This window comes from Seriola lalandi, unplaced genomic scaffold (assembly GCF_002814215.2).
Source record: "Seriola lalandi dorsalis isolate HSWRI2012SDOR001 ecotype SW California unplaced genomic scaffold, Sedor1 jcf7180002054795, whole genome shotgun sequence".
NCBI lineage: Eukaryota > Metazoa > Chordata > Actinopteri > Carangiformes > Carangidae > Seriola > Seriola lalandi.
In genome coordinates this window covers 3,582,287-3,609,149 of record NW_019525348.1, presented here as the reverse complement: position 1 = coordinate 3,609,149, position 26,863 = coordinate 3,582,287, and the positions used below count along the sequence as shown (strand labels likewise).

General features: G+C 40.5%; 1 protein-coding gene across 1 annotated transcript in view; it reads right to left on the bottom strand.

Annotated features, from left to right (window-relative positions):
* Window positions 1-2,795: 2,795 nt before the first annotated feature.
* Window positions 2,796-26,863, bottom strand: part of dntt (deoxynucleotidyltransferase, terminal) — a 125,078-nt gene continuing 101,010 nt past the window's right edge. The window contains exon 11 of the mRNA XM_087179185.1: window positions 2,796-3,035. Coding sequence (XP_087035311.1) covers window positions 2,796-3,035 — 240 coding nt within the window. The remainder of the gene's footprint in view (window positions 3,036-26,863) is intronic.

The following is a 26,863-nucleotide window of genomic DNA, read 5'->3' as shown; positions in this document are numbered from 1 at the left end:
AAAGATTCTTTCTGGATGTAAATCTCCTTCACTGAAACACGTGGTCTCCCAGGGGACGGCTTTACATGATCTTAAACAACAAGGATGTGGAGCTCTCCACAATCTCTGCTTCCACATGAAGGTTAATGATTTTGACTATGTTGTTTTTGCTACCTCGCCAGTTATGGAATGTTTTTTTTTTGTGGTGACACAGAGCCTAGGCCTGTCCTGGCCCATGGGGAGTAACTGGCACAGATTGGCATGTCGCTGCCAAGCGGTCTGGTTCCGCGGAGCACTCTGGTGCTACAGCGCAGAACAGCGGGATGGTGCTTGGAGAGCAGCCCAGCCCAGACAGCTCTGTTGGTGGGGACCGTGTACAGGACAGTGGGAGTGAGGGATTTACACGGGACACAGACAGTGATGAGGCATGTGGTTAGGATGAGGTCGGTGAGAGTGACGTCAGCGGTGGGAAAGAGGAAGAAACAGGTGGAAACGATGTGAGAGACACAGGTAAGTAGGACACGTGAAACAACTAATGTATGTGCTGAACAGGTTGAGGAGGAGGCGGTGTGGAAACCTACTCCACGCAAATGTTGGAGTAAAGCTAAAAATGTGTGTAGTGAGGCAAAAGCAAGCAGAGTGCAGGTAAGACGCAGGTGCAGTGGAACAGCAGTGATAGTGAGGAGTGTGGGCCTGACACCACTAATTTGTCCCCTTGTTAAACTGAGTGGAACCCAGGAAACAAAACAAAATATGACAGCATTTTAACCGAAGGAATATTTTCCTGATAAAGAAGTTTTTCACTCCTCAGCCATCACTGATCAGGAAGTCTTTGAACTGAACAAACTTGTACTCACAGTTACTTTTATCAAAGTTATTGGTTGTTTTTATCTCACACTCTGTACAGACAGACACTTTCAGAGTAAGGCATCTGAATGTAAATGGATCAAGAGAGGGAGAGAAAAGGGCAATAGTATATGAAAGACACTGATGTACTTTTTCTTTTCTTTTTTTTTTTTTTTACCAGAAACAATGATGGAAGCAATGCGGCAGACTGGGATAGAGGATGTGAAGGGGAAGTGATTTTAAGCCATGAAACTTAGTGGAGGAATGGACTTCCTATTCTCTGGAGGTCAAGCTTGTAACAGAGAGTATGTTTCTTTTAGCCAAAGCTTGTATTGATCATTATCAATATCGGCCTATGCTCCAACCAACGGAGCAGAGAGGAAGTTGTTTTAAAAAAACTGAGAAAATTGAATGGCTGTGGCTCAGAGGATTTTTTATTCTAGGGTGGGGATTTTAATTGTACAACAAGTTTTTAGACCATAACCATGGAGAGCTTCCCAACATGCTCTGAGGTCTAGGTTCTGTATTAATACTGTGAAAGTATCACAGCGCTCAGTCCACAGAGAAATGCACACAGCCTGTATTCAGAAACTGAGCCTTAAAACCAGCGGTCAGGACTTCTGTAACTTTGTGATGTCACAAGAAAGCAGTCACTGCTCTCAGCCATGCTTCAAGCCCCGCCCACCTTGAACCCACCATCCAACTTCGCAGGATTTGGTTTGTTTTACCTGAAATCTGCTATATTTTTATTCAATCACTCAGAAAACAGTCAGCCAATCAGAAGAGATACTCAGAGCCTCCTCTCTTCTGATTGGCTCACCGACCTGTTGTTACTAGAGCTCCAGAGAGAACCCTGAGAGAGGAGATGTAAAACTACATAGAGATGGTTTTGGTTCTTAAAACCACAAATATATCTTCTTATGGATCAACATTTCAAATAAAACACAGGAAAAGAGGAAAATATGAACCTTTAAACAACATCTTAATATTTGTAAAATGTGTAAAATGATGCCATCTGGCTGATGGCTTCTGATGGCAGATGTTTTCCTGCTTTTATGTCATATTTTTACAGAAAAGTTCAAACTGGCTTTTTAATTCAGTTTTAACTTTTGATAAAAGGTTTAGGGATGCTCTTAGTGATGAATGAACTGCTTTGAGACAGAGGAAGAGTGATTTCACCTTTCTTAGGCAGTGACTGAAATGAAACTCCTGCGTCAGCACACACTTAATGTTACATGAGACATCAGCACATCTATAAAAGATCTGGAGACTGATATCGTGGAACTAGTGAGCCCACAGGAAATTGAGGATGCATTGAAATCCTCACCTTAAAAAAAAACAAAACAAAATAGATTTAGCCAACCTGCAGAACACAGGGTGATCTAGTTGGTGCCAAGTTCAGAACATCACAAAGATGGATGCTCCCTCTTGCTTTTTCTATGGCCTGGAGAAAAAACAGGGACAGATAAAGTAATCCACTCTCCTCTCAGACATGCAGGGCAAGAACTAACAGAACCTTGCCCGATAAGAAGGCGAGCTGTTGAGTTTCACTCCTCCCTCCACACCACTGAGTGCGAGGAGAATGGTTCACCGTTCGAGGGGTTCTGCAGTGAATGGCCTCGGGTTTATTGGCACAAATCCAAACAAAAATGGTTAATTCTGATGGGGTTGTTCACACTTGATATCACATGATGCGCTGTTTTTATCCAGAGAGGAAGGAGGACAGGGCGTCATCAGAGGAATTCACAGACTCACAGGTCCATCAGATTTTGTGTGGAGAGAAATGGCCAGTTATATTCTCTGATGTGCAAATAACCTGGGACTGGAAGCTGAGCCGTTCTTAGCTGGGTCTAAATTTTTTAAGTTAAGTCTGTTACCTCTGTTTTATCAGGGGTGTTTTTAAATCCTGGGCACATTTTAACTGTAAAACATGTGAAAAGTCTAACTCTCTGCACTGGTTGATAAAAGAGTCACTGATCCACGGTGCCGAACAAAGACAGTGCCTGAAGCAGCTGGTGGATGCAGTGGGGCCGGCGCTGACTGATGCCTGGGCTGTAGGCTCTCTGACGGGCATCCAGGTGGCTCAGAGGGTCCTGGAGCTCTGGAGGCCGAAACTCTCTGGGAAGAAGAAGAGCCTCATCCTGGACTACAACTGGGGGACCGCTGAACCCTGACCACATGGGACCTGTTCCCTGAAATTTACCCGAGTCCTGATTTTGGAGAGCTGAAAAACTGAGTCTGCACAGAGCGTACAAAAACACTCTGTGCATGAAACTGTGTGAAAAGCATGAAGAGGACGAGAATGAGCAACAGACCGCCCACTGTGTGGATGAACAGACTGAGAGGAGACAATGGTACGAGCCAAGGAATTTATACAAAACACTCCTCAAAAAGCCGACCTCCAGTGGACTTTACATGGCGCTATCACTGTAAACACTTTTATCTCTGTTCTTCCCCCTGCTGTTGCCAACAAGTGTCCTTTCTGTGATCTACGTTAAACCGTTCTCCATGTTTTACCACGTATAGGAGTTATCATGTTTTTAGTCTGTTTGGTGAAAAGCTCTCTGGGACCAGTTTTATTCTTGGGTGTGGGTTATAAAAGGTCAGGAGGTCCCTGGAGTGTGGCTCTGTGACATTAGTTTTATCAAATTTCCATTGAAGTTTAATCAAATCTTATAAAACAATGGGAAACAAGAGTTGTGCTATGAGGAAATCATTTTTATTGTTAATGATAAAGAAAACAAAAAAATGGAGGTGCAGGCACTTTTTAGAATTCTACAACATGCCTAGTGTGATAATGTAAATTCTCTCTCTCTGTCTTTCTCTCTCTCTCAACCCAACCGGTCGAGGCAGAGGGCCGCCCACCCTGATCCTGCTTCTGTTCGAGGTTAATGCTTCTTAAAAGGAAGTTTCTCCTTCGCGCTGTCACCAGGTGGTTGCTCATGGTGGGATTTGTTGGCTCTCTCTAAATAATTTTGTAAAGAGTCTAGACCTGCTCTATATGAAAAGTTCTGATTCAATGCTATATAAATAAAACTGACTTGACTGACATGAATATACACGGTCTGTAGTACATCGGGTTGAAAGGCTGACAAAGACTTGTGCAGCTGATTTGTGCCTGTTGAGAAGCTGATTGTCCTGTAGATCTCATTTCCCATGAAAGCGACTCCCACAGATTATAATCCACTTGATTCGAGAGTGATTGTTCGCTCAACTGCAAAATAAATCAGAACAATATCAAGTGCCACTTTGTTGTATAACTACAAGTGCTGTTGACTCGACTAAAATCAACCATGTGCTCGTTACTAAAATTAGATTCAGTAGATCAGTGAACTGATGGAGCCTGAGATCCTGCAGTCTTCACACATAACACGCAGCAGTTTTTTCCTTCAAATTCAATATTTTCAAAAATCCATTAAATACTCCTTTGTAATTAGCGTAGTCACTGAATCTTGATGAAACTTGATCAGTTGCAAAAAAAATATGCTTAATGTAATTTCCATGAGCTTATCAACTTATTAATTAATGGGGAATTTAGCATAGAGGAGCGGTGATAAAGTTACAGAAAATAATTAGTGCCTGTTTAAGACTTTATGCATTTATAGCTATTATTAACAGTGTGGGTTGTCATTCGCAGAGCAAAGGAGAGACTGGGCGATTCAATCATTTTTCATGGTAGTTTAACACTGTACATTTAAATAGTGACATAGGAGCAGGTGAAAGAAAGAGAAAGACAGGAAAGAGATAAAAATAAGTCCCTAATGCGAACATGTAAAAGCACACTTAGAGAGGATGTAGCAATACTTACAAGAAGACTCAGACACCAGAAGTAATGAAAAAGGAAGTACAGTATGAAAAAAAAGAAGCAAAAGATGGAGTGATGAAAGATTACCTGGAACAGAACACATGAAAATCTATAAAAACATATAAAACATTGCAATATAGTTGAAATAACAATTCATAGGAATCTACCATATGAAAAGAGAGACAGAGAGAGAGAGAAAAAGAGACAGTTGAAGTCCCTCATTCAGTCCGTCTGTTGTTTTGGGCCCAGATCAAAAATCCATTTGGCTTCTGCCTGAAGCAGAACCTGGTTGCAGCCTCCACTGCTGGTGGGGAGTTCAATCAATGTATGGAGCAGAATTTTAATACTGTGTCCACAGGTCCGTGTTCTCGGAAGTGGTTCACAAGGGGGGAAGAGGAGTCTGTATTAATGCTGCTTTAATGTCCAACAGTGCATGTTCTCAGGGTCTGCTGCGTTCGACCCACATATAGTTCTTAGTTTGGGAGCAGAGGTACTGAGGACTTCCTTCTCTCTTGTTACCATGGTGGACTACATTAAAACACTTGATGAATCCCATTTGAGTTGATTAATGTTGTAATCCTCATGATTTCAGTCCTAGTTGATGTGGTTACACCTGTGCTTAGTGGAAAAGAAAGTCAGTCAGTAATTAACTTTCTCCATCCTGACATGAGCAACCATGATCTGATTTCATGCTTCACACGACACTTGCAGTTTTCCACCCAACAGCAGCCCATCACCTGCAATGACAAAAATGACGGTCTTTTTCTTGCAGACACATTTTCTCTGAAAGCTCGAGGTCAGTGCTAACCTCTGTGTAAGTTTCTAACGAACGAAGCCTTAAAATTGACGCTCCCCTTGTTATAATCCATTAAAAAAATCTAAAATTTATTTCAATACACACACACACACAGAAATGATATAAAGCAATGTCCAAAAAGGTAAGAGACAGAGAGGTGGCTGACTGACCTGATATCACCCCCTGACCCTCCTCTTGTGGGAACATCAAAAACAGTTCAAGTGCACAATAACTAAAAAGCAGTGACGTCACCCATTCCTCAATACTTACCAATTACTGTATATTATTGTTATATTACATTATGCACTTAAACTAAGTTGTCCAACATCAATAGACTGCTCTGTGACAGATATAATGTGTTTCAGGTGATAAAAGCCACTCATTGTTTCACCACTTAAAAACAGCACAAATGACATGTGTGGTTGCCTGTGAATCCCTCATGGTGAGGTGAGCCACTAACAATGAGAGCTGCTCCTGTGTATATATATATATATATATATATATATATATATATATATACATATTATTACAAAATGTGAATATATTAAATGTCCATTGCTGAAAATCATAAATAGATATTATAAAAACCTTAAGGAATGTATGCACATTAACATGTATAAAGGCTTGTGTTTCAGGACATACAATAGGTTACTACTTTATTTCTGAAAAGTAACAGGACACAAATACCGCTGAATGTTGCATATTGTCCTGATGCTCTTGAACATTTAAACGCTAGTCCTAACAATACCCACTCAAAAGCCTTTGCACACTGACCAGAAAAACAATTTGATGCCCCTCATGCAAACACCCACACAGTCACATTCAAATTAACAGGTGCCAATATCACCTCGGGCTATCTGCGGGGGCTTCAGAGTCCACCTGAGCGGAGCAGCTAAGCCGTGAACTCCCTGTGACACCACCGTGCGAATGTACCTCAGCATCCATCCCTGAATAATTTGTGGGCTGCCAGCTGAACCGGGTTAAATGGTCTCCTTCAGAGATGCACTCTGCTCTGCAATCTCAACTGGTCCACATTTCATGCATCCGGGGCTGCTTTTCTTTTATGAAAGAAAAACAAGGTCATAAAGTGGGGGTTGCATAACACATTTCACAAATATGCATGTGCCACTCTTTGGATGTTTCCCAAACCGTTCAGTTTGACTGACATGTACAAGGAGAATGACACATACTCTACATATTGAAATGGTAGCTTTTGTGAATATTGCAGGTATCATGGACACCTGCCAACAGATATCATTTCCTCACGCTGCCACTGAAAAAGGAATATGAAGAGCACTGTCAATTATGTGAACTCTTCGTAAACAATATGATTTTGACCTGCGTAAAGCAACATGTTACTATAAACAGTAAGTTCCTGATATATAATTTACTGTCAGCGCAAAGCCTGGTCTTCACATATTGTGTGCAATGAACACAATATTTCAACATCGCACTAATGCACATGCAGGAAAGAGAAATAGGCCACATTTGACACATGGTCAGAAACAGGTTTCAAACAAAAATGTTGGCAAGCAAGGTTGTTGAAGTCGGGATGGTGGTTTGGTGTTTTTTTTGTGGTGGAACATTAAGCAGTTCAATTTTCATTTAACCAGCTTTCCTTAGCCCGAGCCAAAGTCTGTGCCACACAGATGTTAGTCAAAGTTACCAAATTACCAAAAAGGTAAAGCAGCATTCATGGATTTCTCTTTCTTTCTTTCTTTCTTTTTATTATTATTAATAATTAAATGTGTCTTTTAGTTTGTACAGCAGAACACGCTGTAAACGCTATCACATTATAAGCTGTTGTGGTGAGCATGTTTGCACAGAATGGCCTCTTTGCACATTTCAGAGCATCATTAACTCTGGAGTTGTGATCCTGTCTGCTTGGTAAATGTGAGTCCAATATTCATTCATTCAGGTTCTGTTTTTGCCTCCACCAACTATCTGGTTCTTTGGCTGTAAAATCTTACTATTAATTTTGGTTACGTCCATACTTATATATTTTCATTTTAATCTCCGTCCAGGTGAGTGTTTTAGCTCCATCCATTTAATCTCCGTCCACACTAACGCGCCTGAAAACGCATCACATGACCATTCACGTTCACTGGGCATGCATGTGCCGGTGTAAACAGAAAAAGCATATTGTCCGCTCTGCAGTTGGGTAGTTGCAGAAAATACTATGAATGAGGAGCAAAGGCAGCGCCAACATTAAAATGCATAATTTGGCTGCACAGCGGCTGCTGGTGAGGACAACAAGGTCAGCAACGCTTGTAATTCCTTATCCATTTTGCATTCACCAATGGTGGTCAAGCCAATCAGGTGGTGCAGGTCTTTGTTTTTGCCCGTCCAGACTACAGCGCAACCTTTTCAAACTAAAACGGGGGGCCCGCAGTGTTTCCAAAAGTCTCAGTTTTAGGGGCTTGAAAACTCAGGGCTGGTCTGGACGGCAGACATAAACGTAGTAAAAGAGAATACGTTTTAAAACTCAAACATATGTGGGTGGATGTAGCCTCTGTCATTCTGCCGTTTGGTGCTGGGCAGGAAGCATACGATGGGATTATCAGAGCTTTTCCACGAGGGTGACGAGAGTACTGAAGTGAACGAGAACTGTAAAGCAAAGAGCTGACAGATGCTAAAAAGCCTGACATCGCTGAGTACAGCCGCAGGTGATAATTCTATGTAGGTTTGTCATGACGAGCGCTCCCTTTCACAGCAGCCATTTGAGTTTGTGCTCAGCACCAGTGCCACCAAGACAAATTCCAGTACATATAAAGCGCTTACCCAATAAATGATTTTGAATTATTTATGTTATTGCAATAACAGAGCAATAATGGCCGGGAACTGTGGACAAAAACAAATCAAAAGAGAGATTACTGATGGATAAGATGAACAGTTATCAAAAGATGTGGGTGTCCTGTGAGATATAACTCCATAGTAGGCTATAATCACAGTGAGTTCATCCCCACCAAGGATACATCACAAAGATGTAAAGTGCTGCCGCTTTTATTCGTTGTGAATTGCAACACATTATTTGCAGGGTCGTTTCTCGCCGCCGAGATTACTGATGCACGCTTGACCAAGTGGGAACAATGGGGATATCAATTAGAAGAGCGGCTCACCCACCTGTCTGGAAGCCTGAGCAGCCTGCATGGGCCATCTGCGGGCTGAAGCACACTCACACATAGATCTTCCAATGAGCCAAAGCTTAGGGGGGAAACGTTGGAGTCACAGCCCATTTAGCCCAATATTAACATAAATCATTTTGGAATAAACACTTCTACTAGCTGGAACTACACTGGAGCTCGGCAGTCTATGCTTTCCCACTTTATTACTTCCATATGGTTTTTACATTTTTCCTTATTAATGATGCTTCTTAAAATTATGACGAACCTTTTAGATTTTTTTTTTTTTTTTTTTTTCACTTCATGAGCAATGAGGGATCTCAAAGCTTCTCCTGTAAGGTTTCTCGCGAGTGTCGTATCCACCAGCATCCATTTTTTCACTACTTTCAGAAGTGAAATATTTATTTATGAGCTAAAGCAGAATTTAGTTCCACCCAATCTCATGTGATCTAAGGTAACCTAGAGTAGTCTTGCTCTTCCCCCTTTGGCACGTACACTCAGCTGTAACTGAAGCTTGAACAACAGTTTAATTGCTCTGAACACTGCAGTCATCATTCACCATGACTGCATTTGGCAAAAGTGAAAGAGACGTCGCTTATCTTTTATTTAGCAAACAGGCATCTCATGCCCCTGTTTACCGAACCTAACAGTGTGTATGACCTCCAGGAATGTTACAGATGAACCGGAGCCACAGCGTACAGCACATGATGTACCTACTTCACACTGTGCAGTATCACATATGTGCCATATGCCACCATGCTCTGCAGGCTCTGCTTATGCATTTACTTCTGTTATCTTTGAGTTTATAGATATAATGATTATTTTTTACTGGCCTATGAATATGTGTGCATACTACTGTATGTGTGTCTTGAATGAGAACATATTTCTTCCACTGAGACTCTGGCTGCTTCTTGCGAGTCACTTTATCCTCCTTGCTTTTTGGGATTTAGACATTTTAGACTAATGTATTTTTCAATGCTGAGTACGGGAAATTATTTTTTGAGTTATCAGAGTGAATCCTTGAATTATTCATGTTCAGGAAGGTCTAAATGACAACGCGCTCTCTAAAAGCATGTATACATGTATTTGCTTTCCTGCAGAAGCAAGAATAGCCAAGGATAAATCACGTTTTTTGCAGCCATTCGGCAGCGCGAGTCAAGGTTGAGACAGCCACTGTGACACTGGAAGCCTTTATCGCCTGTCTGCAATCAAGCATTTGCTTTGTGTTGTGAATTGCGATGGTTTTTATGATAACATGTGAGATCCGGCCTGTTTCAGAGATTGCCACAGAGTCACGCTGTTTGCGAGTTGCTGGAATAAACATAGGATTCAGTGCGTCACACATGTATGACATTTTAAATCTTAGGAAAGACTGAAGACTACAGCGTTGTTGGTGACAGTCTTTATACTGTTCTGCGTACAAGTAGCAGTGTTTGAAAATAAAAAATGAAGGTGTGAATATGACTCAGCTGGAGAGGAGACTTATCCACCTCCATATGAAAGTGCTGCAGCTGTTTTCATCTATCTGACATAAGAACGCATAACAAGATGTATTTAATTAGATTGTGCCGTGTTGACTGCATTATGGAATATTCTATATCATCACCATCATAACTCAGTGGCATTTATTAAAATATTAGACCAACATGTTAAATTGCTGTCACATTTATATATAAGATAACAAGGTGCATGTATGAAAGGGGTTTAATAGCAATTGTTTATATGTAAAAGAAACCCTGTGTGGATTGCATCCCTGACTTCTGCACAAACGCTATAAACTGCTCCAGAATTCTGCATGATAGATAAGTACCCCGGGAAGCCATTGGTGATACATTGGATGCCTGCAAAGCCACTACTACCACTGTGCAATGAAAATAATAGAAATAACTTTTATTATAATATCACATATCTCTGTGCATCTCTGTGACTGTCCGGCTCCAATAAACAAAAGGGTTGAATGCATTCAGCTTGGCATAAACACTTTTCTTAATGCTCCGTCCCGAGAAAATCAAATCCTGCAGCTAATTTATTCATATCTTCCTATTTCTCCACAGCCTGGCACTGAAAACGCAGGAGGAGAGGAAAAGAGAGAAAAGGTGTTTTTTCTTTCTTTACTCCATTACAAATGAATGGTCCTCTTATTCAGTGCAAAGAAGGCTTGGGATTGGGATCATCTCCCAGATGGAGACGGGCAGAGTGAGACCTTAATGGGTCCAAGTTAAATATCTACACCTCTCCCTTTCTTTCTATTTTAGGCAAATCTGGAAAAGAGCCAAGCAAACCCTCACTATTTAAAGGTTTAAAACATGTAGACTGTGGCTGAGACGACAAAAGCAGTTTGCTTTATTCCTCTTACAATGTCCCACAGCCGAGTTAACTGAACGTCACTCAAATTAAGATCAGTAACTATTGCTCATTTCTGTGTTGTCACTGACATGCCAGTAGATCAGAGTGAGAATTGTCACAACATCATGTGCTGATTAATTCTGTTTTGTTCTAGGAGACAAATAAAACTGTTTACACGCTTTTATCTGTGGTACAGGGGCGGGAGACGAGAATAACCACACACTGAAACCTCACTCTAGGCTTTATTTGTGCAATGTTTCAACTTGTCTGTGGAACTTTGGCAATGTGTCACCTATAGAACATCAACACTGGGCTGAAATAGTACAATATTAAAGTTTTGTAATGGGCAGGAGAGGTTAAAAGTAACAACTAACTTGCTTCAAACAGATTATAATCAGTAAGTTTCTTTTCTTCTGCTGTGATTGGTCCTTTTTCAGGTGAACAAAGAACAATGATTAGTTTGAAACATAGCACAAGTAAAAGGCACTGGGTAAGAGAATCAGTTTGCAAGTATTTTCTTCTTCAGTTCTTTAAATTAAAATATGTGGTTTCTAATTGCGCCTACAATGTGATGTCCAGCCTCAATTCGGCAGTTTTACATTCACTGGCTGTTTCTTCCACAGAGATAAATGTGTTTCATGATGTTACACCAATATGGTTAAGGTCTGGGTAAGTTTAGGGGGAAAAAGCTTGGTTGTGTTTGGGGAAAGATCATGGTTTGGTTTAAAATAAGTACTTAGGGGACCTTGATTTTCATGTTCCATAAAAAATAAATAAATAAATAAAAAACACTTAAGGTTTAGGAATGATTGTTGTCATAAGAAACAAACATTTCAAGTCTGCTGGACATGGATAAAAAACAGCAGATCCCATGTAAATGTGCAATGTTTTGTTGGCCCAAACACTCCCCCTGACCTTAATAACATCATCTGACTGAGGGAATCATCACTTGAGTTGTTGTTGTTGTTTTGATGCACTTACTGAAAAGACTGTTGCTGTTGTTTTTCTTGGGTGGACAGTCTCATTTTCTTCTATAAAGATGACATAAATCAGCGATTTACATGGTGCTTGACTGGTCTGGTCGTCCAATTTGCTTTCAAAAAATTCATGAGCATTTTCTAATCTGCCACCTCTACGATTGTTTAAGTTTAGGTAAACTAGGGTAAATGCAAGGATTGTGATGTCACTGTTTGTGGTGCTCTCTTCATTTGCCTCTCAAAACCATTCAATACCATTGATCATAAAATCTTACTTAACAAGCAACAGTCTTTAGGTCTAGATGATAGCCAACTCACTTGGTTCCATGCTGAGACTGTTGCAGCTGATGGTGCTGAGTCAGACCCTCTTGCCATCAATAATGGGGTTCCACAGGGATCTATTCTTGATCTATTACTATTCACTTTAGTAATAAATGATATTGTCTTTCCTAATCAGTACTTGAAACATATATTTCTATGCAGATGATACAACTTTATATGCACAGATTTCTTTAAAATGCAAATAAGATAAGGTATCAAAGGTACTGAAATCTTCCTCTCCAAGATGTTTCATGGTGCTATAACGAGTCTTCTTCGACCACGTCATTATTTTGCATGACCACAAGAGATCAACAACCTACATGAACACAAACTAATCTGGTAAATTCACCACAGTTTCTGGTTGTTGGCTGGGTTGGGAACATGTGATGTCACATACTCCTCTGCATCAATCAAATTCAGCAACATTTGAATCAAAATCTGAAGATACTTGCTCACAGCGATAAGCCACAACATTAAATCCAGTTACCAGTTATAATGTTGTTGCTCACCCACACTGATAAAGCAGTAGCAGCATTAAAATGCCAAAATCTTAATAAATAATACCCACAGATGTTTTTTTCTTCAACTTTAACCTTGATGGCTGATCATTGAGAGATGAATATGTAATGTTATCTAGTGTTTTTCTGGTGAGGACGGTCTTGGAATAGCAGTCAGCACCACATGCATTCAAATTTAAATATATGGTTTCTATGATACAGAGTAAAAACAAAAACACTATGTTCAGTCCTCCATTACTGCTCTCTGAAACAGCATCTATTACTGTGAATGCATGAAGTGCTCTATCTACGACTAACACATGTGCTCACACACACAGACACACACCAGCAGCATATAGATAAATGTATAATGACAATGACATGCTGCTTAGGTACATTTGTAGCTGTGAATAATTCATAAAGTTTGTAGAATTAATGATGTGTGCATCGTTGTGGATGGAGTATTCCTGGTCAGTCAAGATCTCAAGCCCTGTTTGAATCAGTAGCAGAATGCCTAACATGACTGGAAGGCTGAGGATACCAGCATTTTGATGGGATGTGTGTGCGTGTGTGTGTATGTCTGTGGTTCCATGTGTGTGTGTGTTGCATGAGGGAGTTGTCCTAAGATCACAGGGCGAAGGCCGCAAGCAAAATGCATCTTTAATTCCGACGTTGTTTATCTTTCCTCCTGTTAAAAGTGCAAAAGTCTGTATGATGGAGAAAACCTCGGCAATAATTACACTCAATTTCAGTTGATGCACTGAGGAAATAGCTCTCGGTAAATCCCGAAAACAATCTTTAACACCCTCAGAGAAGAGTGTTTACATCAAAGCAGCATCAATAATTCCTTGCTGAGACTAATTTCCTACAGGTTAAACTTGTGTTTGTCCCTGAAAAGCTTAGTAAAGATGGTACAAGGTAAATCATGAAAGTAAACCACATCCAAGTGTTTGAGATATTAAGTAATTTTCCTCACCTGTTTATTTAAAGGCATGCAGTCTTTACAGCAGCAGAATATGCTTTAAATGCTTGTTCTCTGTCTTTAGAGGCAGTGGTAAGGAGGGAGCGTGAGGGCTGAAGCCACTGTAGCTATTACTGGATTTACTCTGCATTTGCATGAGCCTTTTCCACACTACATTAGGCAGAAAGTGGAGATAGACCTAATAATGAGAGCCCCTTCTTTTCCTACAGTGATGAGCTAATTTCAGCCATTGCCCTTGAGAAATCTTCTTTATTACCTTTAGGGAGAGTTTGCTGAGCAGGCAGGGCTCTCACATTCTGCCACAGGATTTAAACACTTTGACTCTTTGCAACTAACTAAGGGAAGCACTCTGGTACTGGTTACTATCAGAGGGGTTCAACACTGAACTAAAAAATTATATCTTATAAAATTATTTTAATGTTTTGTTTTTATGTTTTCATACTTGTTAGCTTAAAGGACGACAATTCCTCTTTATAGCACACATCTTATAGCTGGTAAAAAAAAACCCCACTAAGACCTGCTAACATCAGGCATTTGTTGGCAATGGAAACATTTACAATGAGCATTCATCCCCAGGTCAGGTGACTCTGCAGTAGACGCTTGTATGATATGAACACAACACCCGGGTGAACACGCAATTTTTTTTCGCCTTTTTTCTGTGCTGCTACGTCTTTCAGAGCACACACACTGTTACCACTCACCTGTCACCTGTTCAGCACGATGCTGAAAGCCCAGACACACCGCAGTCACACTGCACTCAGGGATCAAAGAGTGTGACCAGGAACACACCGGATGCGTGGTGTGAGTGTGGCGGCTGCGGAACGTATTGATTTTCATTTTGGTGCACATTAACAGTTTAGAGCGGACACACTGAGTGTGAGAAATAGACAGAGGAAAGACCTGTTGATTTCATATTGACATCATACCAGGAACATTACACAGAACTGAATAACTTCCACTATCGTTGTCTAGACTGAATCACAATGTGTCACAGACATGAAAAAATATGAATGTATTTCTTAACAATTGTAGCAGCTGCATGTGGAGACAGTGGCACTTTACTGACTTTTTCTGTAAGAAATAAGATAGTATATAACACGATAACAGGATATTAAAGTATTCCAGTAGCTGCAAACTATGTGGAGAGAGCTGGCAGGAGCAGCAACAAGATACAGCCGGTGAGCACACACACACACACACACACACACACACACACACACATGTGCTTCTCCGCAGCAGCTCGTTGACGCCAGCCGCCACACTCGCATCACACATCCAGTGTGTTCCTGGCCTAAGTTTTGAAAATACATAATCACTGATAGAAGCGTCTCACACAGAGACTCCGACGCTTACAGGAGCACTAACTTGAGGACAAGACGGTAGACAGTGCACAGTAGCTAGCAGCTCTACTCTTTCTCCCCCGTGCATGTGTGTGTGTGTGTGTGTGTGCCCTGTAAGTGCATGTGATGACATTGCTCCCTGCAGTTGTGTGTGTCCTCTCCAAACTTTAAGGCTAACTGTGCTGGCAGTGTTTTTAGCAGGTTTACGCATGTTTAAAAAAAACAGGTTATACATGAACCTTTAGGTGTAAAAGGGTTTAAAGACTAAATTTCAGCCACATAGATTTTATGACTGCTCTGTTTGGTCATTTTATGAGTCCAGTACAGACTTTGGAGACCAGTGGAGACTTTTGTTGCCCAGAGCATGGCTTTCAAAATTTGAGAAAATAACCCTGATGATGTCATCAGGGTTAACTTGGCTTTGACTACAAAGGCCTGCTTCAGGCCTACAAGCTGGATGTGTGCTGCTTGAAAGACCAGGTAGGGAGGGTTCAATGAAAGTTGATATAATGGGAAATAAGATCCACTGTATTTAGAGCTTTTGTAATATTAGACTGATAGTCAAGTCATGTGTCAGCTCTGCTGCATCGATTTTAGATTTTACTTTGTGCATATTTATTTTGAAAAAATAAAATAAAATCCTTGCCACACAGTAAGCTGCCAATTATGCATGAAACATAACTGAGAGAACATGCTGCAGCTGAAAAGTTGATCCAGTTATTACCATGATAACAGCATCTCAAGGTTGGAATTAAGTGTGCTTTACGGTCGTGTCAGTGAGGTTTGGAGAAGGAGTCTTTGTTTCAGCACACATGTTTGGTATTTGAACAAAATACCAACACACCTGTTCACAAAGGCACACAAACACACACATACTAAAAGCTTGGAAGCATTTTTCTTGGTAAATAGGAGAAATTTACAATAAATACTAGAAGTCCAATGGTTAAAATGCTTCTAACACAGCTACGGATGGATGGATGGATCCTTATGCATCATAAAATCAGCCTTTAAACTTAACTGACTCCAAGAAGAAAAAAAGAAGAAAAGTGATGGACACATGCAGTAAACACCTTCAGGACAAATCTTGGGTAGGGAGCAACCTGGAAATGAACTTTATTATTATTATTGTTCAGCCCAGAGGTAGATAAGTAATTATGTGGTGGTGGCACTGTAACAGCTGAGTGACAGCATTATTTACCAGTACCCTGTGAACATCTGATGGTGTTGTGTTTGTATGCTCATGTGTGAAACACATTTCTTCTGTAGCTATGTTTTATCCTCTCACTGGTCACAGCTGTTCTTTCGTCAGCAGAAGGACAGTCGTCGTGGAGATGGAGCTGATGGGAATGGAACCAAAATTACTGCTTGATTAATGGAATCAGTTCTATAAACAGACTCAGAAATAGACAGATTAAACTAATCTTAACCGTTGATTGAATGTAATGGAAACTAATGAGATCCATAGACATACTTATCTTTAGTCATCGTGTGCAATGTTAAGTTTAATGTTTGATAATTGCATCATTACATGCCATCTGTTATTGCTAATGGAAATGAAGAAGGTTTTACATAACACTATAACTAAAAACCTTGTAATTTCCCAAAAGCCTTCACTGTTCTGACAGGATAAGTTTAGCAGGTAGAGGCTGCAGCCAGGTATCATGCTCTTGCTAGCAGTGAAGTGTGAGTGAGGAGCAGGTGGATCATCATGTCTCAGCTTCCTAAAAAAAACCTGGCCTTCTGAAAGAAATGAAAAACAGGAGAGAGAAAAGAAAGGGCAGGAGTATATCACCCAATTTCCCTCAAAGACAGGTGGGTGTAGTCTATGAATGGTGTAAATAAACCTGTTAGCTTGGTCTAGTGGTGAAAGAGGCTACATTTGCTCCACTGACATCAGTTACTTATACTATATACGATCATCACATGTTTACATATCGCTGCTCTTTTAGCTGATATGTAATCAATGCAATCTAACTTTCAGCAAACTATTCATACTAAATCAGCTGTCTCTTACCCCATGTCTGGTTCAAGGTCCAACAGAGGCAGCTTCAGACACAACAGCCCTGTCTCCCCATCCCCATCCCCCCACCAAGGAGCCAGCCCTACTCCTAGCTGATGGAGGTGATTGGCACTGTGTTGTTTTACATGTCAGTGGGCATAATTGCAGGGGGTCTGTGGGGGAAAAAAAAGAAATTACAATAAAAATTCACACACTGTTATTATTTTTCCACATAATGATCATTATATGGAACAAAAGCAACCGATAGTTTGAAGAATTGAGTGACACAGTCTTTATCAAAGTGACAGCCAATATTAAAATAATACCTGTATGTCTCCATGGCTTTGGCGCAGATTGAAATATGGTCATTTGATCACTCTTAACTGCAGTAATTCAATATTCTGCAGGATTCTGTGCTGTTTAATGTTTTTTTCATGGTGTATGCATATTTTACTTAATCACAACGTTACATTGAGATTGAGATTTCAATGTCATTTGCATGTGAGACCTACAGAAAAGATCAAATAAAATAGCAACATGAAATAGTAATAAACTAGCAGAGATTTAAATATGCATTCAAATATGCAATATATATATGTATTCTATTGGGTTTATAACAGAAATTTTGGTTATGATGGTTATGATGATATAATTTATGATAAGAGAATTTTGTCATTCAATTTTACCATTAAAATCCCTTTCAGCACATTTCTCATAGAGGGAATCTTGTGTCTTGTGAATTCCACTGTCTGCCTCAGGTCTGCACAGTGTGGTATTTCCAGGGTTGGCGTGGCCTGTGGTGGTGGTGGAGCCCAAAGGGATATCTCCTCATGGGGCCCGAAATCCCTGGTGGCGCCCCTCAGAGGCTGGGTGATGTAATCTTTGCCAGAGCATGTCTGCAATTTCCGTCCTGTCTGAATGTACTATGGCAGCAATTTTTATGGTCTGCTCTTACCCTCGCCAGTAAAACCTCTGTCCCCTTCTTCCGTCTTTATGATGCACAGTGAAAATATCCTGTGGAAATACGAGTTCAGTTCAAACTGACATCTCTGAGACTGTTGCCAAATATTAGGTCATTTTCTTTGGGGAAGCACTCCTTCTGTATGGTAGTGCACCATCTGCTCAAATCGCTATTGGCGGCAGATTTCAGAGCTGAACCACAGTCTCAACTCTGGCCTGGTGGCGACTTCTCACTGTTTGTATTCATCTGCAAATTAGACATTTGATGTCCTGGATTAACAGCTATTGTCCTGAAAACTCTGCACAGGATTTAAGGCTGTATGACAGAACTGCGTGTCTGAAGCGCAGCATTGTGAGTTCATCTGATAAACCGCAAGTAGAATTTAGTATTTCTGAAGCCTATTATTTTTTTTCAATTTGAGCTTTTCATGCACCCACTTTCCCCACATTTCACTCGGAAGTTGATTCCCAGAAGAAACAGAATTACTTTATAGCTTTTAATGATTCTAGACAGCAACTTGATCAAGATTAATTCAAAGCAAGCTGCAGACTTTTATGAGGTTTGAAGCTATTTAATCTCATAATGCTTTCTACACAATGTACTGAATGCTCAGTAAACAGATATGCCTGTTATTAAAAATGCCATTACTTGCCATCTTCTCTCCTTAATTTGACTTGTCATCGAATGGCCCAGAAGAAGCCTCACACACGGTCATGGACAGCTTAATGCCTGTCAGACTGAGAGCCAAAGATGTAATTATCCCACTTAAATAGTGTATTGCAGTTGAATTAAAGTGGTAATAGACTACAGAAGAGGCCCTCTTGTCACGCATTAAGATCAGATAAATACAGTGAGACAGTGCAGGAGAAATGAGTGTTGTTTATCACTGGCTCGCTGTCATGTCAGCATCAGCCATTCCTCAGATTTCAGCCAACACAAGGTGGTTCATTCAGCGATCGTGTTTATGACAAATGCTTTAAAAAAAAATACAAATGGAGGAAAACTTATGGCGAGGTTTCAATTATTTATGTGGACTTTTCTTTATCCTGTGTGTACAGTGTGATGTTTTGTTTTGCATTGGGCATAATAATAATATTCCAATAAAAAAAATCTGACAACACCAACTATTACATTCTCAGTTTGTTTTCCACAGGTTGATTTGTGCAGGGTATCCGCAACACTGCAACTTAACAGCACAGCAGACACCAGTGAGGAAAAGACTCTTTTCAACCAATAAAAACAGAGCTGAAGCTGTTTGCGCTGCTGTGGAAGTGGTGGTTAGACAAATATTATTTTCTGCAAAGACCAAAAAAATATTAGAAAATGAAAAAAAAAATCCCTCAAAGAGGAGGGAGCATGAGACAGAATATGTTTACTTTTTCAATATTCAACCAAAAGTGTGTGTTTTTGTTGCCTAAATGTGGGATTGAAGACATCCAGTGTGGTGCACACTCACCATCTACCTAGACCACCCCCATACAACTTGTGTGCGATGTGAAGCACTGCATTTATTCTAAAAACGTTGCCACTAAATGAAAGAGTAACTCATGCAGACAAGAGTTATGTTTCTCTCAAAAAAAGGAAAAAAAAAAAAACAGTTGTGCAAATGTAAGACAGGTTTGATTTGTAGCGCTACTATACACTGTCCCATCCTGTGCCAGTTATCATATCACTGTGCCGCAGACTTTCTCAATGTATGAAATCCATCCAATTATAAAATCCAGCTGCAGAACAGGACTAATGTATTTTCACCTCTAAATCACGTGACAAAGTCAACACAATAGTAACGTCTGTGTCCTATTGTGTCAGACAGAGACAGAGTGTTTTCAGATGATAACTGTTGCAGTTTGATTTTATACAAAGTGAGATGGGGGCGTTATGTATATATAAGCTGATAACTGACATAGAAATAAAAAACTTCCTGTCACTGCACACAGTATAATTATTGGACTCTGTAGTGTGAAGGGCGCAGTACAGACGTTTGATTATTAAAAATAAAACACTAATGGGTCACACACAAGTGGCAACCTCCAGGGCTGAAAAATGAAGCCAACATGGAAGTGCCAAAAGCTGCAGTTCTTCCATAGTATCCACTAGAGTCTGGCTCCAACAGTGAGTCAGTCCCCAGTCTCCCATGTTAAAATGTCCACCTTTACAGCAGAAATAAACACGATTACAGCCTGGTACAAAAAACAGTTTTGGTCTCTACGGCTGATGTCCTCCTTCACGACAACTGTGCGGGGGGCTGAATTTTTAGATAACTCACATGTTAACATGTTATTAAGGCTTAAAGTCCCACATAATTGAGGGTGTGGCACTTTGAGTCACAGGTGGGTGAGCGTATTGTTTCCACAAGCTGGCACCGAAGTCTCAGCTCCACACACGCTCCACCTCTTCGCCCATTTGTTTGGATTAGCCAGGAGTTAGGTGGAGTCAGGCTCTGCCAAAATGGTGACGGTGAAGCAGCTCACTCTGAGCTTCTTGAACATCTTTATATACGGTCTATGGTCACACAGGGACACAGGATGAAACCTGGACAAGACAAGTTGCTCCTCACACAGGACAAGACAAAGCATGATCAGAGCACTCAGCTACACAACTCTAAATACTGAGCTATAATAGTCAATCCTGAGATACTAGGTTAAAAAAAGGATATTCCATCTTGTGTCTTATAGGTGTGGTAGATCATTATTAGATCCGGTTATGAACTGACCTTCATGTTATTAAACTTTATCTGCAGTTCTCTCTGGTAATATAAGAGCTTATTTATTGGCAGCAGTGTGCACACTGGGAGGAGCAGAGGTGTGAGGGTGTGAGGGATAAATATTTGACTTTCGATGTTTGCACTGTTTGTTGACGATTATGAGTTCGGTATACCAAGCACTCCATGTGCAAAGTCCTGTCTCCCTCCACCCTCCTGATCTGCCCATCCATCATTTCTCATGCCAGTCCATCACTCTGACTGTCAGTGGGCTCTCGTCTTCCATAAACACGACCGTGTAAACACACCTCTGCATTCAAGACTTGTCACGTTCACTCTGTAGGACTTGGTGTGTTTTCAAAGTGTGTGTCTGCAGGGGTGTGTGTGTGTGTGAGTGTGTGTGTGTGTGTGTTGTGTGCAGATAAGACAGAAATGTGGGAGTGGTTTGATTAACACTTTGAGGAGCAGAACTTTGTCATTCATTAGCACAGACACTAGAGCAGTATTAATTGGATACTTGCAATCCCGAAGGAATCAAGCTGCAGAAGATCATCGGATGTGATTTAATTTTCACACTATTGAAAATAAATCTTAGCATGTTTCAACCCCCACCCCCCCCCACCCCAAAGTAACTGGTGAAATTCATCTGTGTCACTTATATTTCCCAGTGCATTATTGACATGATTATCACTACCACTATTATCACTCATATAGCCAATATCATCTGTTAACGATTACTCGCAACTAGTGTGAGTGATGGAGTCAGGTACGATGATGTGATGAGAGTGCTAACCTATTACAGGTTTCAAGGCAATATAATGAAAAATAAACATTAAGTTTTTATGCTAGGATTTATGTATGTGTAGAAAATATCTTCCATCAATCGACAGCATCTACAGTCAGTCCGTTTTTTCTACTTCATTCATATATTCAGTGCAAAGTATAAAATCGGTCTCAAGCTGCCACAATTCAACTAAGTGGCCCAAAGAGGTCAGGGGTCACATCCTGACAAAATAGTTACTCCTAATTACTGAGGCATTTCTTGCATTATTTTAATTTTATGGACATTTTGTGAACGTGCCCTCGCTGCCCATTAACCTCTGACCCTGCTTAGGTCGTTCAACATCATTTGTTACCTCTAAGATTTCAAAACCCAGCCATCGACCGGAATGACCTTTTGAAGGGTCAAACCACCATATTAACTGTAGCTTCTTTATGAGCTTTTGAATGTCATTCTTTAAGCTTGTAGCCTACCAATTAACTTGTCTCTTTTTATTTTATATATATTATAAATGGTATAAGCTTAACGAATGAGATTTAAAAGCCCTCAAAGAGTGTACTGTAAATATTAAGGCTCCACAAGTAAATATTTTCATATTAATAAGGGGTTAAATGACTGTGTGTGATGTGAGAGGGGGCTGCTCAGAGTGAAGAACCCACAGAGAATTAACACCCGACTGCAGTTTCTCTCGGCTACAGAGCAATTCATCTAGTTTTAGCTAATTGTTTCGTTTTTATGGCCCAAAACTTCAGCTACTGTTTTGGTTCGGTCTCACTGCCCTTGTTAAATTCATGAAGGGATGATAAATGATAACTTTTCTAATAGTAATCAGAGTGTTCTTTTCCCATTTCAATGAAAATCAAGCTTTAATAAGTAATTAATACAGAACAGGGAGTTTTTGAAAAATGTGCACCTAAAATTAAAGTGCTTGATTTTAGAAAAAAGAAATAAAAAAATGTAACTTGAGTTTCACTTTTCTTCTTCTTTGTGAACTCCATTTGACATCTTAACAGTCTCAACTATCTTTATATAATTTTTTATTTAATTGAACAGTTGTTGCATCTCCTTTTCTCTTTTTCCCCTCTTAGATCCCACTTTTCCCACTTATTTCTCTGACTATTTACCCTGTGTTAGTCACTCACTGACTTGAGCTTCAGTGATTGGCTGAGTAGCATCACATGGCCACTGCCGAAGGCTAGAAAAGCTGTGCCACTTAAACTATAAACCTTCGTCAAAACTGAATAATTATCGATAATTTATACGTTTTTATAGGATGGCATCTGGGTCCAGACCTGGTGACCTCAGAGCTAGAGTGATCACCAAAAAAAAAAAAAAAAAGCCTATGTTTCTTTGTGTTTGCTGAAAATGTTGATATGCTACTGTTAGCGAACACATTTACACATTAGCGGTTAACTTTATTAAATTATTACGTTATGATTTACAGCTTGATTGCTTAATTGCCTGTTTTTAATGTGATTATTTCACAGTCATTCAATATTTCACAGTGATGTAAGTGAAGCGTGCCAATATAAAGTTCAAAAATCAAGCTTTATTTTTGCTGTGCTTAAATATTACTGGCAGAAATGTCTCATTATCTTTTAGTTTAGTTTGCTGTCTCAGATGTAGTGGATATGTGGTCTCCGGGTGGTGTTTTGGCAACTGTATACCTCGGCAGCCTGCCATTCCCTCAGAGGTGCCAGTATTACCTGGTATATCATCTAATATACTTGGGTTTCATTGTAGAGCTCTGTGTTCTAACATAAGCGGATATTTGATGTGATTGTATAAATTCTCTGTACAGATGTCAGCCAAAGGACGAGCTATTAAATGATGGCACCAAAACCCTTCTTTATTTCAGCAGCTGTGTTTTTATAGCTGCTCAGCCTCCGCCTTTTCCGATGTTGCCTCTGTTGCCACTGAATCAAGAAATGAAGACGCAGCTGTCAGTTGCTCAGGTGATGGACTTACACACACTGAAGTCTAAGCCGATGAAGCTTCACCTGCACCTGCAACAAATGACGTTGGTCCAAGGGAGAAAGATTAATCTCCCAGTTGCTCCGGTGTTGAAAGCTTATTATCAAGCCATGGATGCTGCCACTGGTTCATCTGATGATGACGAAGCTCCGGTCGCTACCATTTCAACTGAGGAAGCCTCATTCACACCTTTTATCACTGACCTGGATGAAACCGTTTCAGCTGTCGAAGGTACAGCCGCTACATCTGCAACTGATACAGCTTTGATTTATTCAGATGAAGCTGCTGCAGCTGATGATGGCACTGTAATGCCGCTCAAATAAAGATCTCTGAAGCTTCTTCCACATCTCTAATGACTGATTCCACTGACGATAAATGAGCTGTTTGTACATTTTGCTATTGCTACATAGCCAAGATTAGCATTACCAGCTGTTTACCTACCAGTGTAGAAGAAAAGTTGCCAGTTCAGCATCAAACTTTATCCCTTCACTCAGCAAGAGCTGCCTCCAGAGGTGGAAAGCAACAACAATGTTAACTCTTGTCTCTATTATGTCTTTTCTTCTACTGAACCAGCTAGCTCCGGCCCATCTTGTCACTTTCTAATAGCGACTCACTGTAGCCTCCAATCTGCCCCGAAGATGTAATGCTGCTCAGAGGACGTATTATAACATTGTAAACGCAATGATGACTGCAGCTCTTGTCAAGCGACAATCACCATCACCTGCTACTGCTGCTCTTTAACATCGGCACTCACAGGAAGCCGCAGAAAAGGATTCTTCAGCAGCATGTTTTTTTTTCCCAGAACTGTGCTGTTGTTGCTCGGTAGATGTTGTGGAATCATTCAATGTAATTATTTACCACTTCATTCTGCATGTAATTCTTCACTTTGTCTATTACATTTATATGAAAAATGAATGTACATATGAGCGATTGAGGACTGTTGTTTGTCTCTATACTGTATGTCAGCCCTGTGATGAGCTAGCGACCTGTCCAACACGTACTCCGCCTCTCGCTCAATGTCAGCTGGGATTGGCTCCAGAAAAGTGGCCCCCCTGTCTTTGTGTTTTGAGTTATATGGTTTCAGATTAATTTCAAATACTTTACCACACAGTCACAAAGCCATTCGGTGAATAGTGTAGGTCTGTGGTTGACAAACATAATGCAGTTTTAAGAAAATAGGGCCCCAGTGTGTGGGTCCATGAGTGTGGAGACGAGAATCAAAACAGCTTTGAAAATACATCAGTTATTGATTTAAGACGTTAAAACATCAGCCACCAGCAGCTAATGCCATTCATACTGGTTCTAGACAGAAACAGACAATACAATACATGTTTGTGCACAGTGTTTTGAGAAGAAGAATCTTGTTTGGAAAGAAATGTTATATTATCTAACTTGGAAAAAATCAGTTGATCAAAACTCAAAAATCTATTTAGATATTATTTGTTTGTATCAGTAAACAGTACATCACACGGAACATACTTTTTAAGCTTCATAAGTTTTCTCCAGTGGCCTCACTCCAGTTTTCATTGAGAAATATTCTTAAAGGTCCCACTTTTAGTGTTTCATTTGAAGTGTTGATACATAAGAAGAAAGATTTGTGGTTTTAAGAACTAAAACCATCTCAGTGTAGTTTTACTTCTCCTCTCTCAGGCTTCTCTCTGGAGCTCTAGTAACAACAAGTCGGTGAGCCACTCAGAAGAGAGGAAGCTCCGAGCCTCTCCTCTGATTGGCTGACTGTTTTCTGAGTGATGGAATAAAAATATAGCAGATTTCAGGTAAAATACTCAGAGAAACCAAATATAAAATATAAAATATTTCATGGTATTTAGTGAGAAGTGGGGCGGCTGTAGCTCAGGAGGTAGAGCAGGTTGTGCACTGATCACAGCCTTGGTGGTTTGATTCCCCTTGTGTCACCATGTTAAAGTCTCTTTGTGTAGTCGGGATGGTGGGTGAGGCCAGCACCTTTTTGGCTTCCGTTAATGTGTGTAAATGGGCAGATTGTAAAGTACTTTGCATAAAAGCACTTTTAACGAGGTCCATTTAGAAGCATCTGACACGATTATGAGATGAGAAGAAAAGAAGAAAAGTTAAAAGCACCTCAAACTGCATTTGAGTAAATAACAACTTTTGCAGTGTTATTCTCCACCTCTGACCAAATGTTTCCAGACCTGTGGACATGTGATAAACTGGAGCTGCAGCTCTTCCAAAGAGGACAGACTACAAAGAAAGACAGTTTTTCTCTGCAGGATGCAGTCATAAAAAAAAGACCATTTTTCAATGGGTGTGGGTATTGACTGTGTAGGCCTGTCTTCACACATGATCAATAGCAATGCATAATGCCTGCTCTCCACCTCTCTTAATAATGAGCCTCAAACAAAGCCAAATTCTCTGTTTGTTTGGCTTGGAAAGAATAACAAGGTTGTTAGTTGCAAAGCTGATATTGATTAATATCCCTTCTTGCCCATGCCTGTCGATGGATGAGTAATTCTTGGTAAGGGTTCATGCTTTGCTCTGAGGATCGATCAGGGTTCTTGGAAGTGACGGAAAACTATGTGGCTGATATCAAAGAAATTAATTAGAGGACAATCACTGGGGGGGGGGGGGGGGGACTCCTGCTCTTTCCAGACATCTTAACTTCATGGAGCGGAAACAGAGATAACAGCACAGATAAAAATAAACATGCATTAACAGTTGGGTGTTTTCTGTCAGAACTGCAGTGAAGCTACACAACCGAACCCTCCGGTAGAGATTGATGTGCAAAAATCTACTGTATGTGGGTAGCGTGCTTCCAGCCCACATCCTGCTTGACTCATTTGATTTGTAGCCAGAAGTGATTATACATATGGTAGATAACGCTCGCTGTACCCTCAGATAAACCCTCTACCACAGGTTGAATTCATCTAAATGAGGAACATTATTTGTCACATTCAAACAAGAAATTGCTATTTTATTATTAAAATGTTATTTTTAAGTGAAAGGAAAAAAAAAAAAAAAAACAATGAGGATTTTTTTCTGGCTTCCATGTGGCATCAGTCTGGAGGTGAGGGGGAGATGCCATTTTGATCATCTAATCCTCTCCTTCCCCGCTTCTATACGCCGCTCCTGCCTATCTCTGTGACTGAGGCAGACACCGGCGGAGGGCCAGATGGTGTGTGTTACACTTGTTTTGCTGTCGTGCGACTGTTATTTATACGCCGCAGAGGCAGCAGCAGCAGCAGCAGGCCCCCAAGACGAAAGATTTTTATTTTTTTTTGTTGTTTCTTTTTTTTTTTGAAGAGGAGAGAGGAGGCGAGGAGCGAGAAATGAGCGGGAAACAAAAACAAATGTCCCTATTAGATTATCACCTCAGCCCCTGTGGAAGAACTCTCTCCTCCTGGCTTGTGTGTGCGAGCTCTGCTGTTGTGGGCGTGTGCCCCCCCCCCCCCCCCCCCCCCCC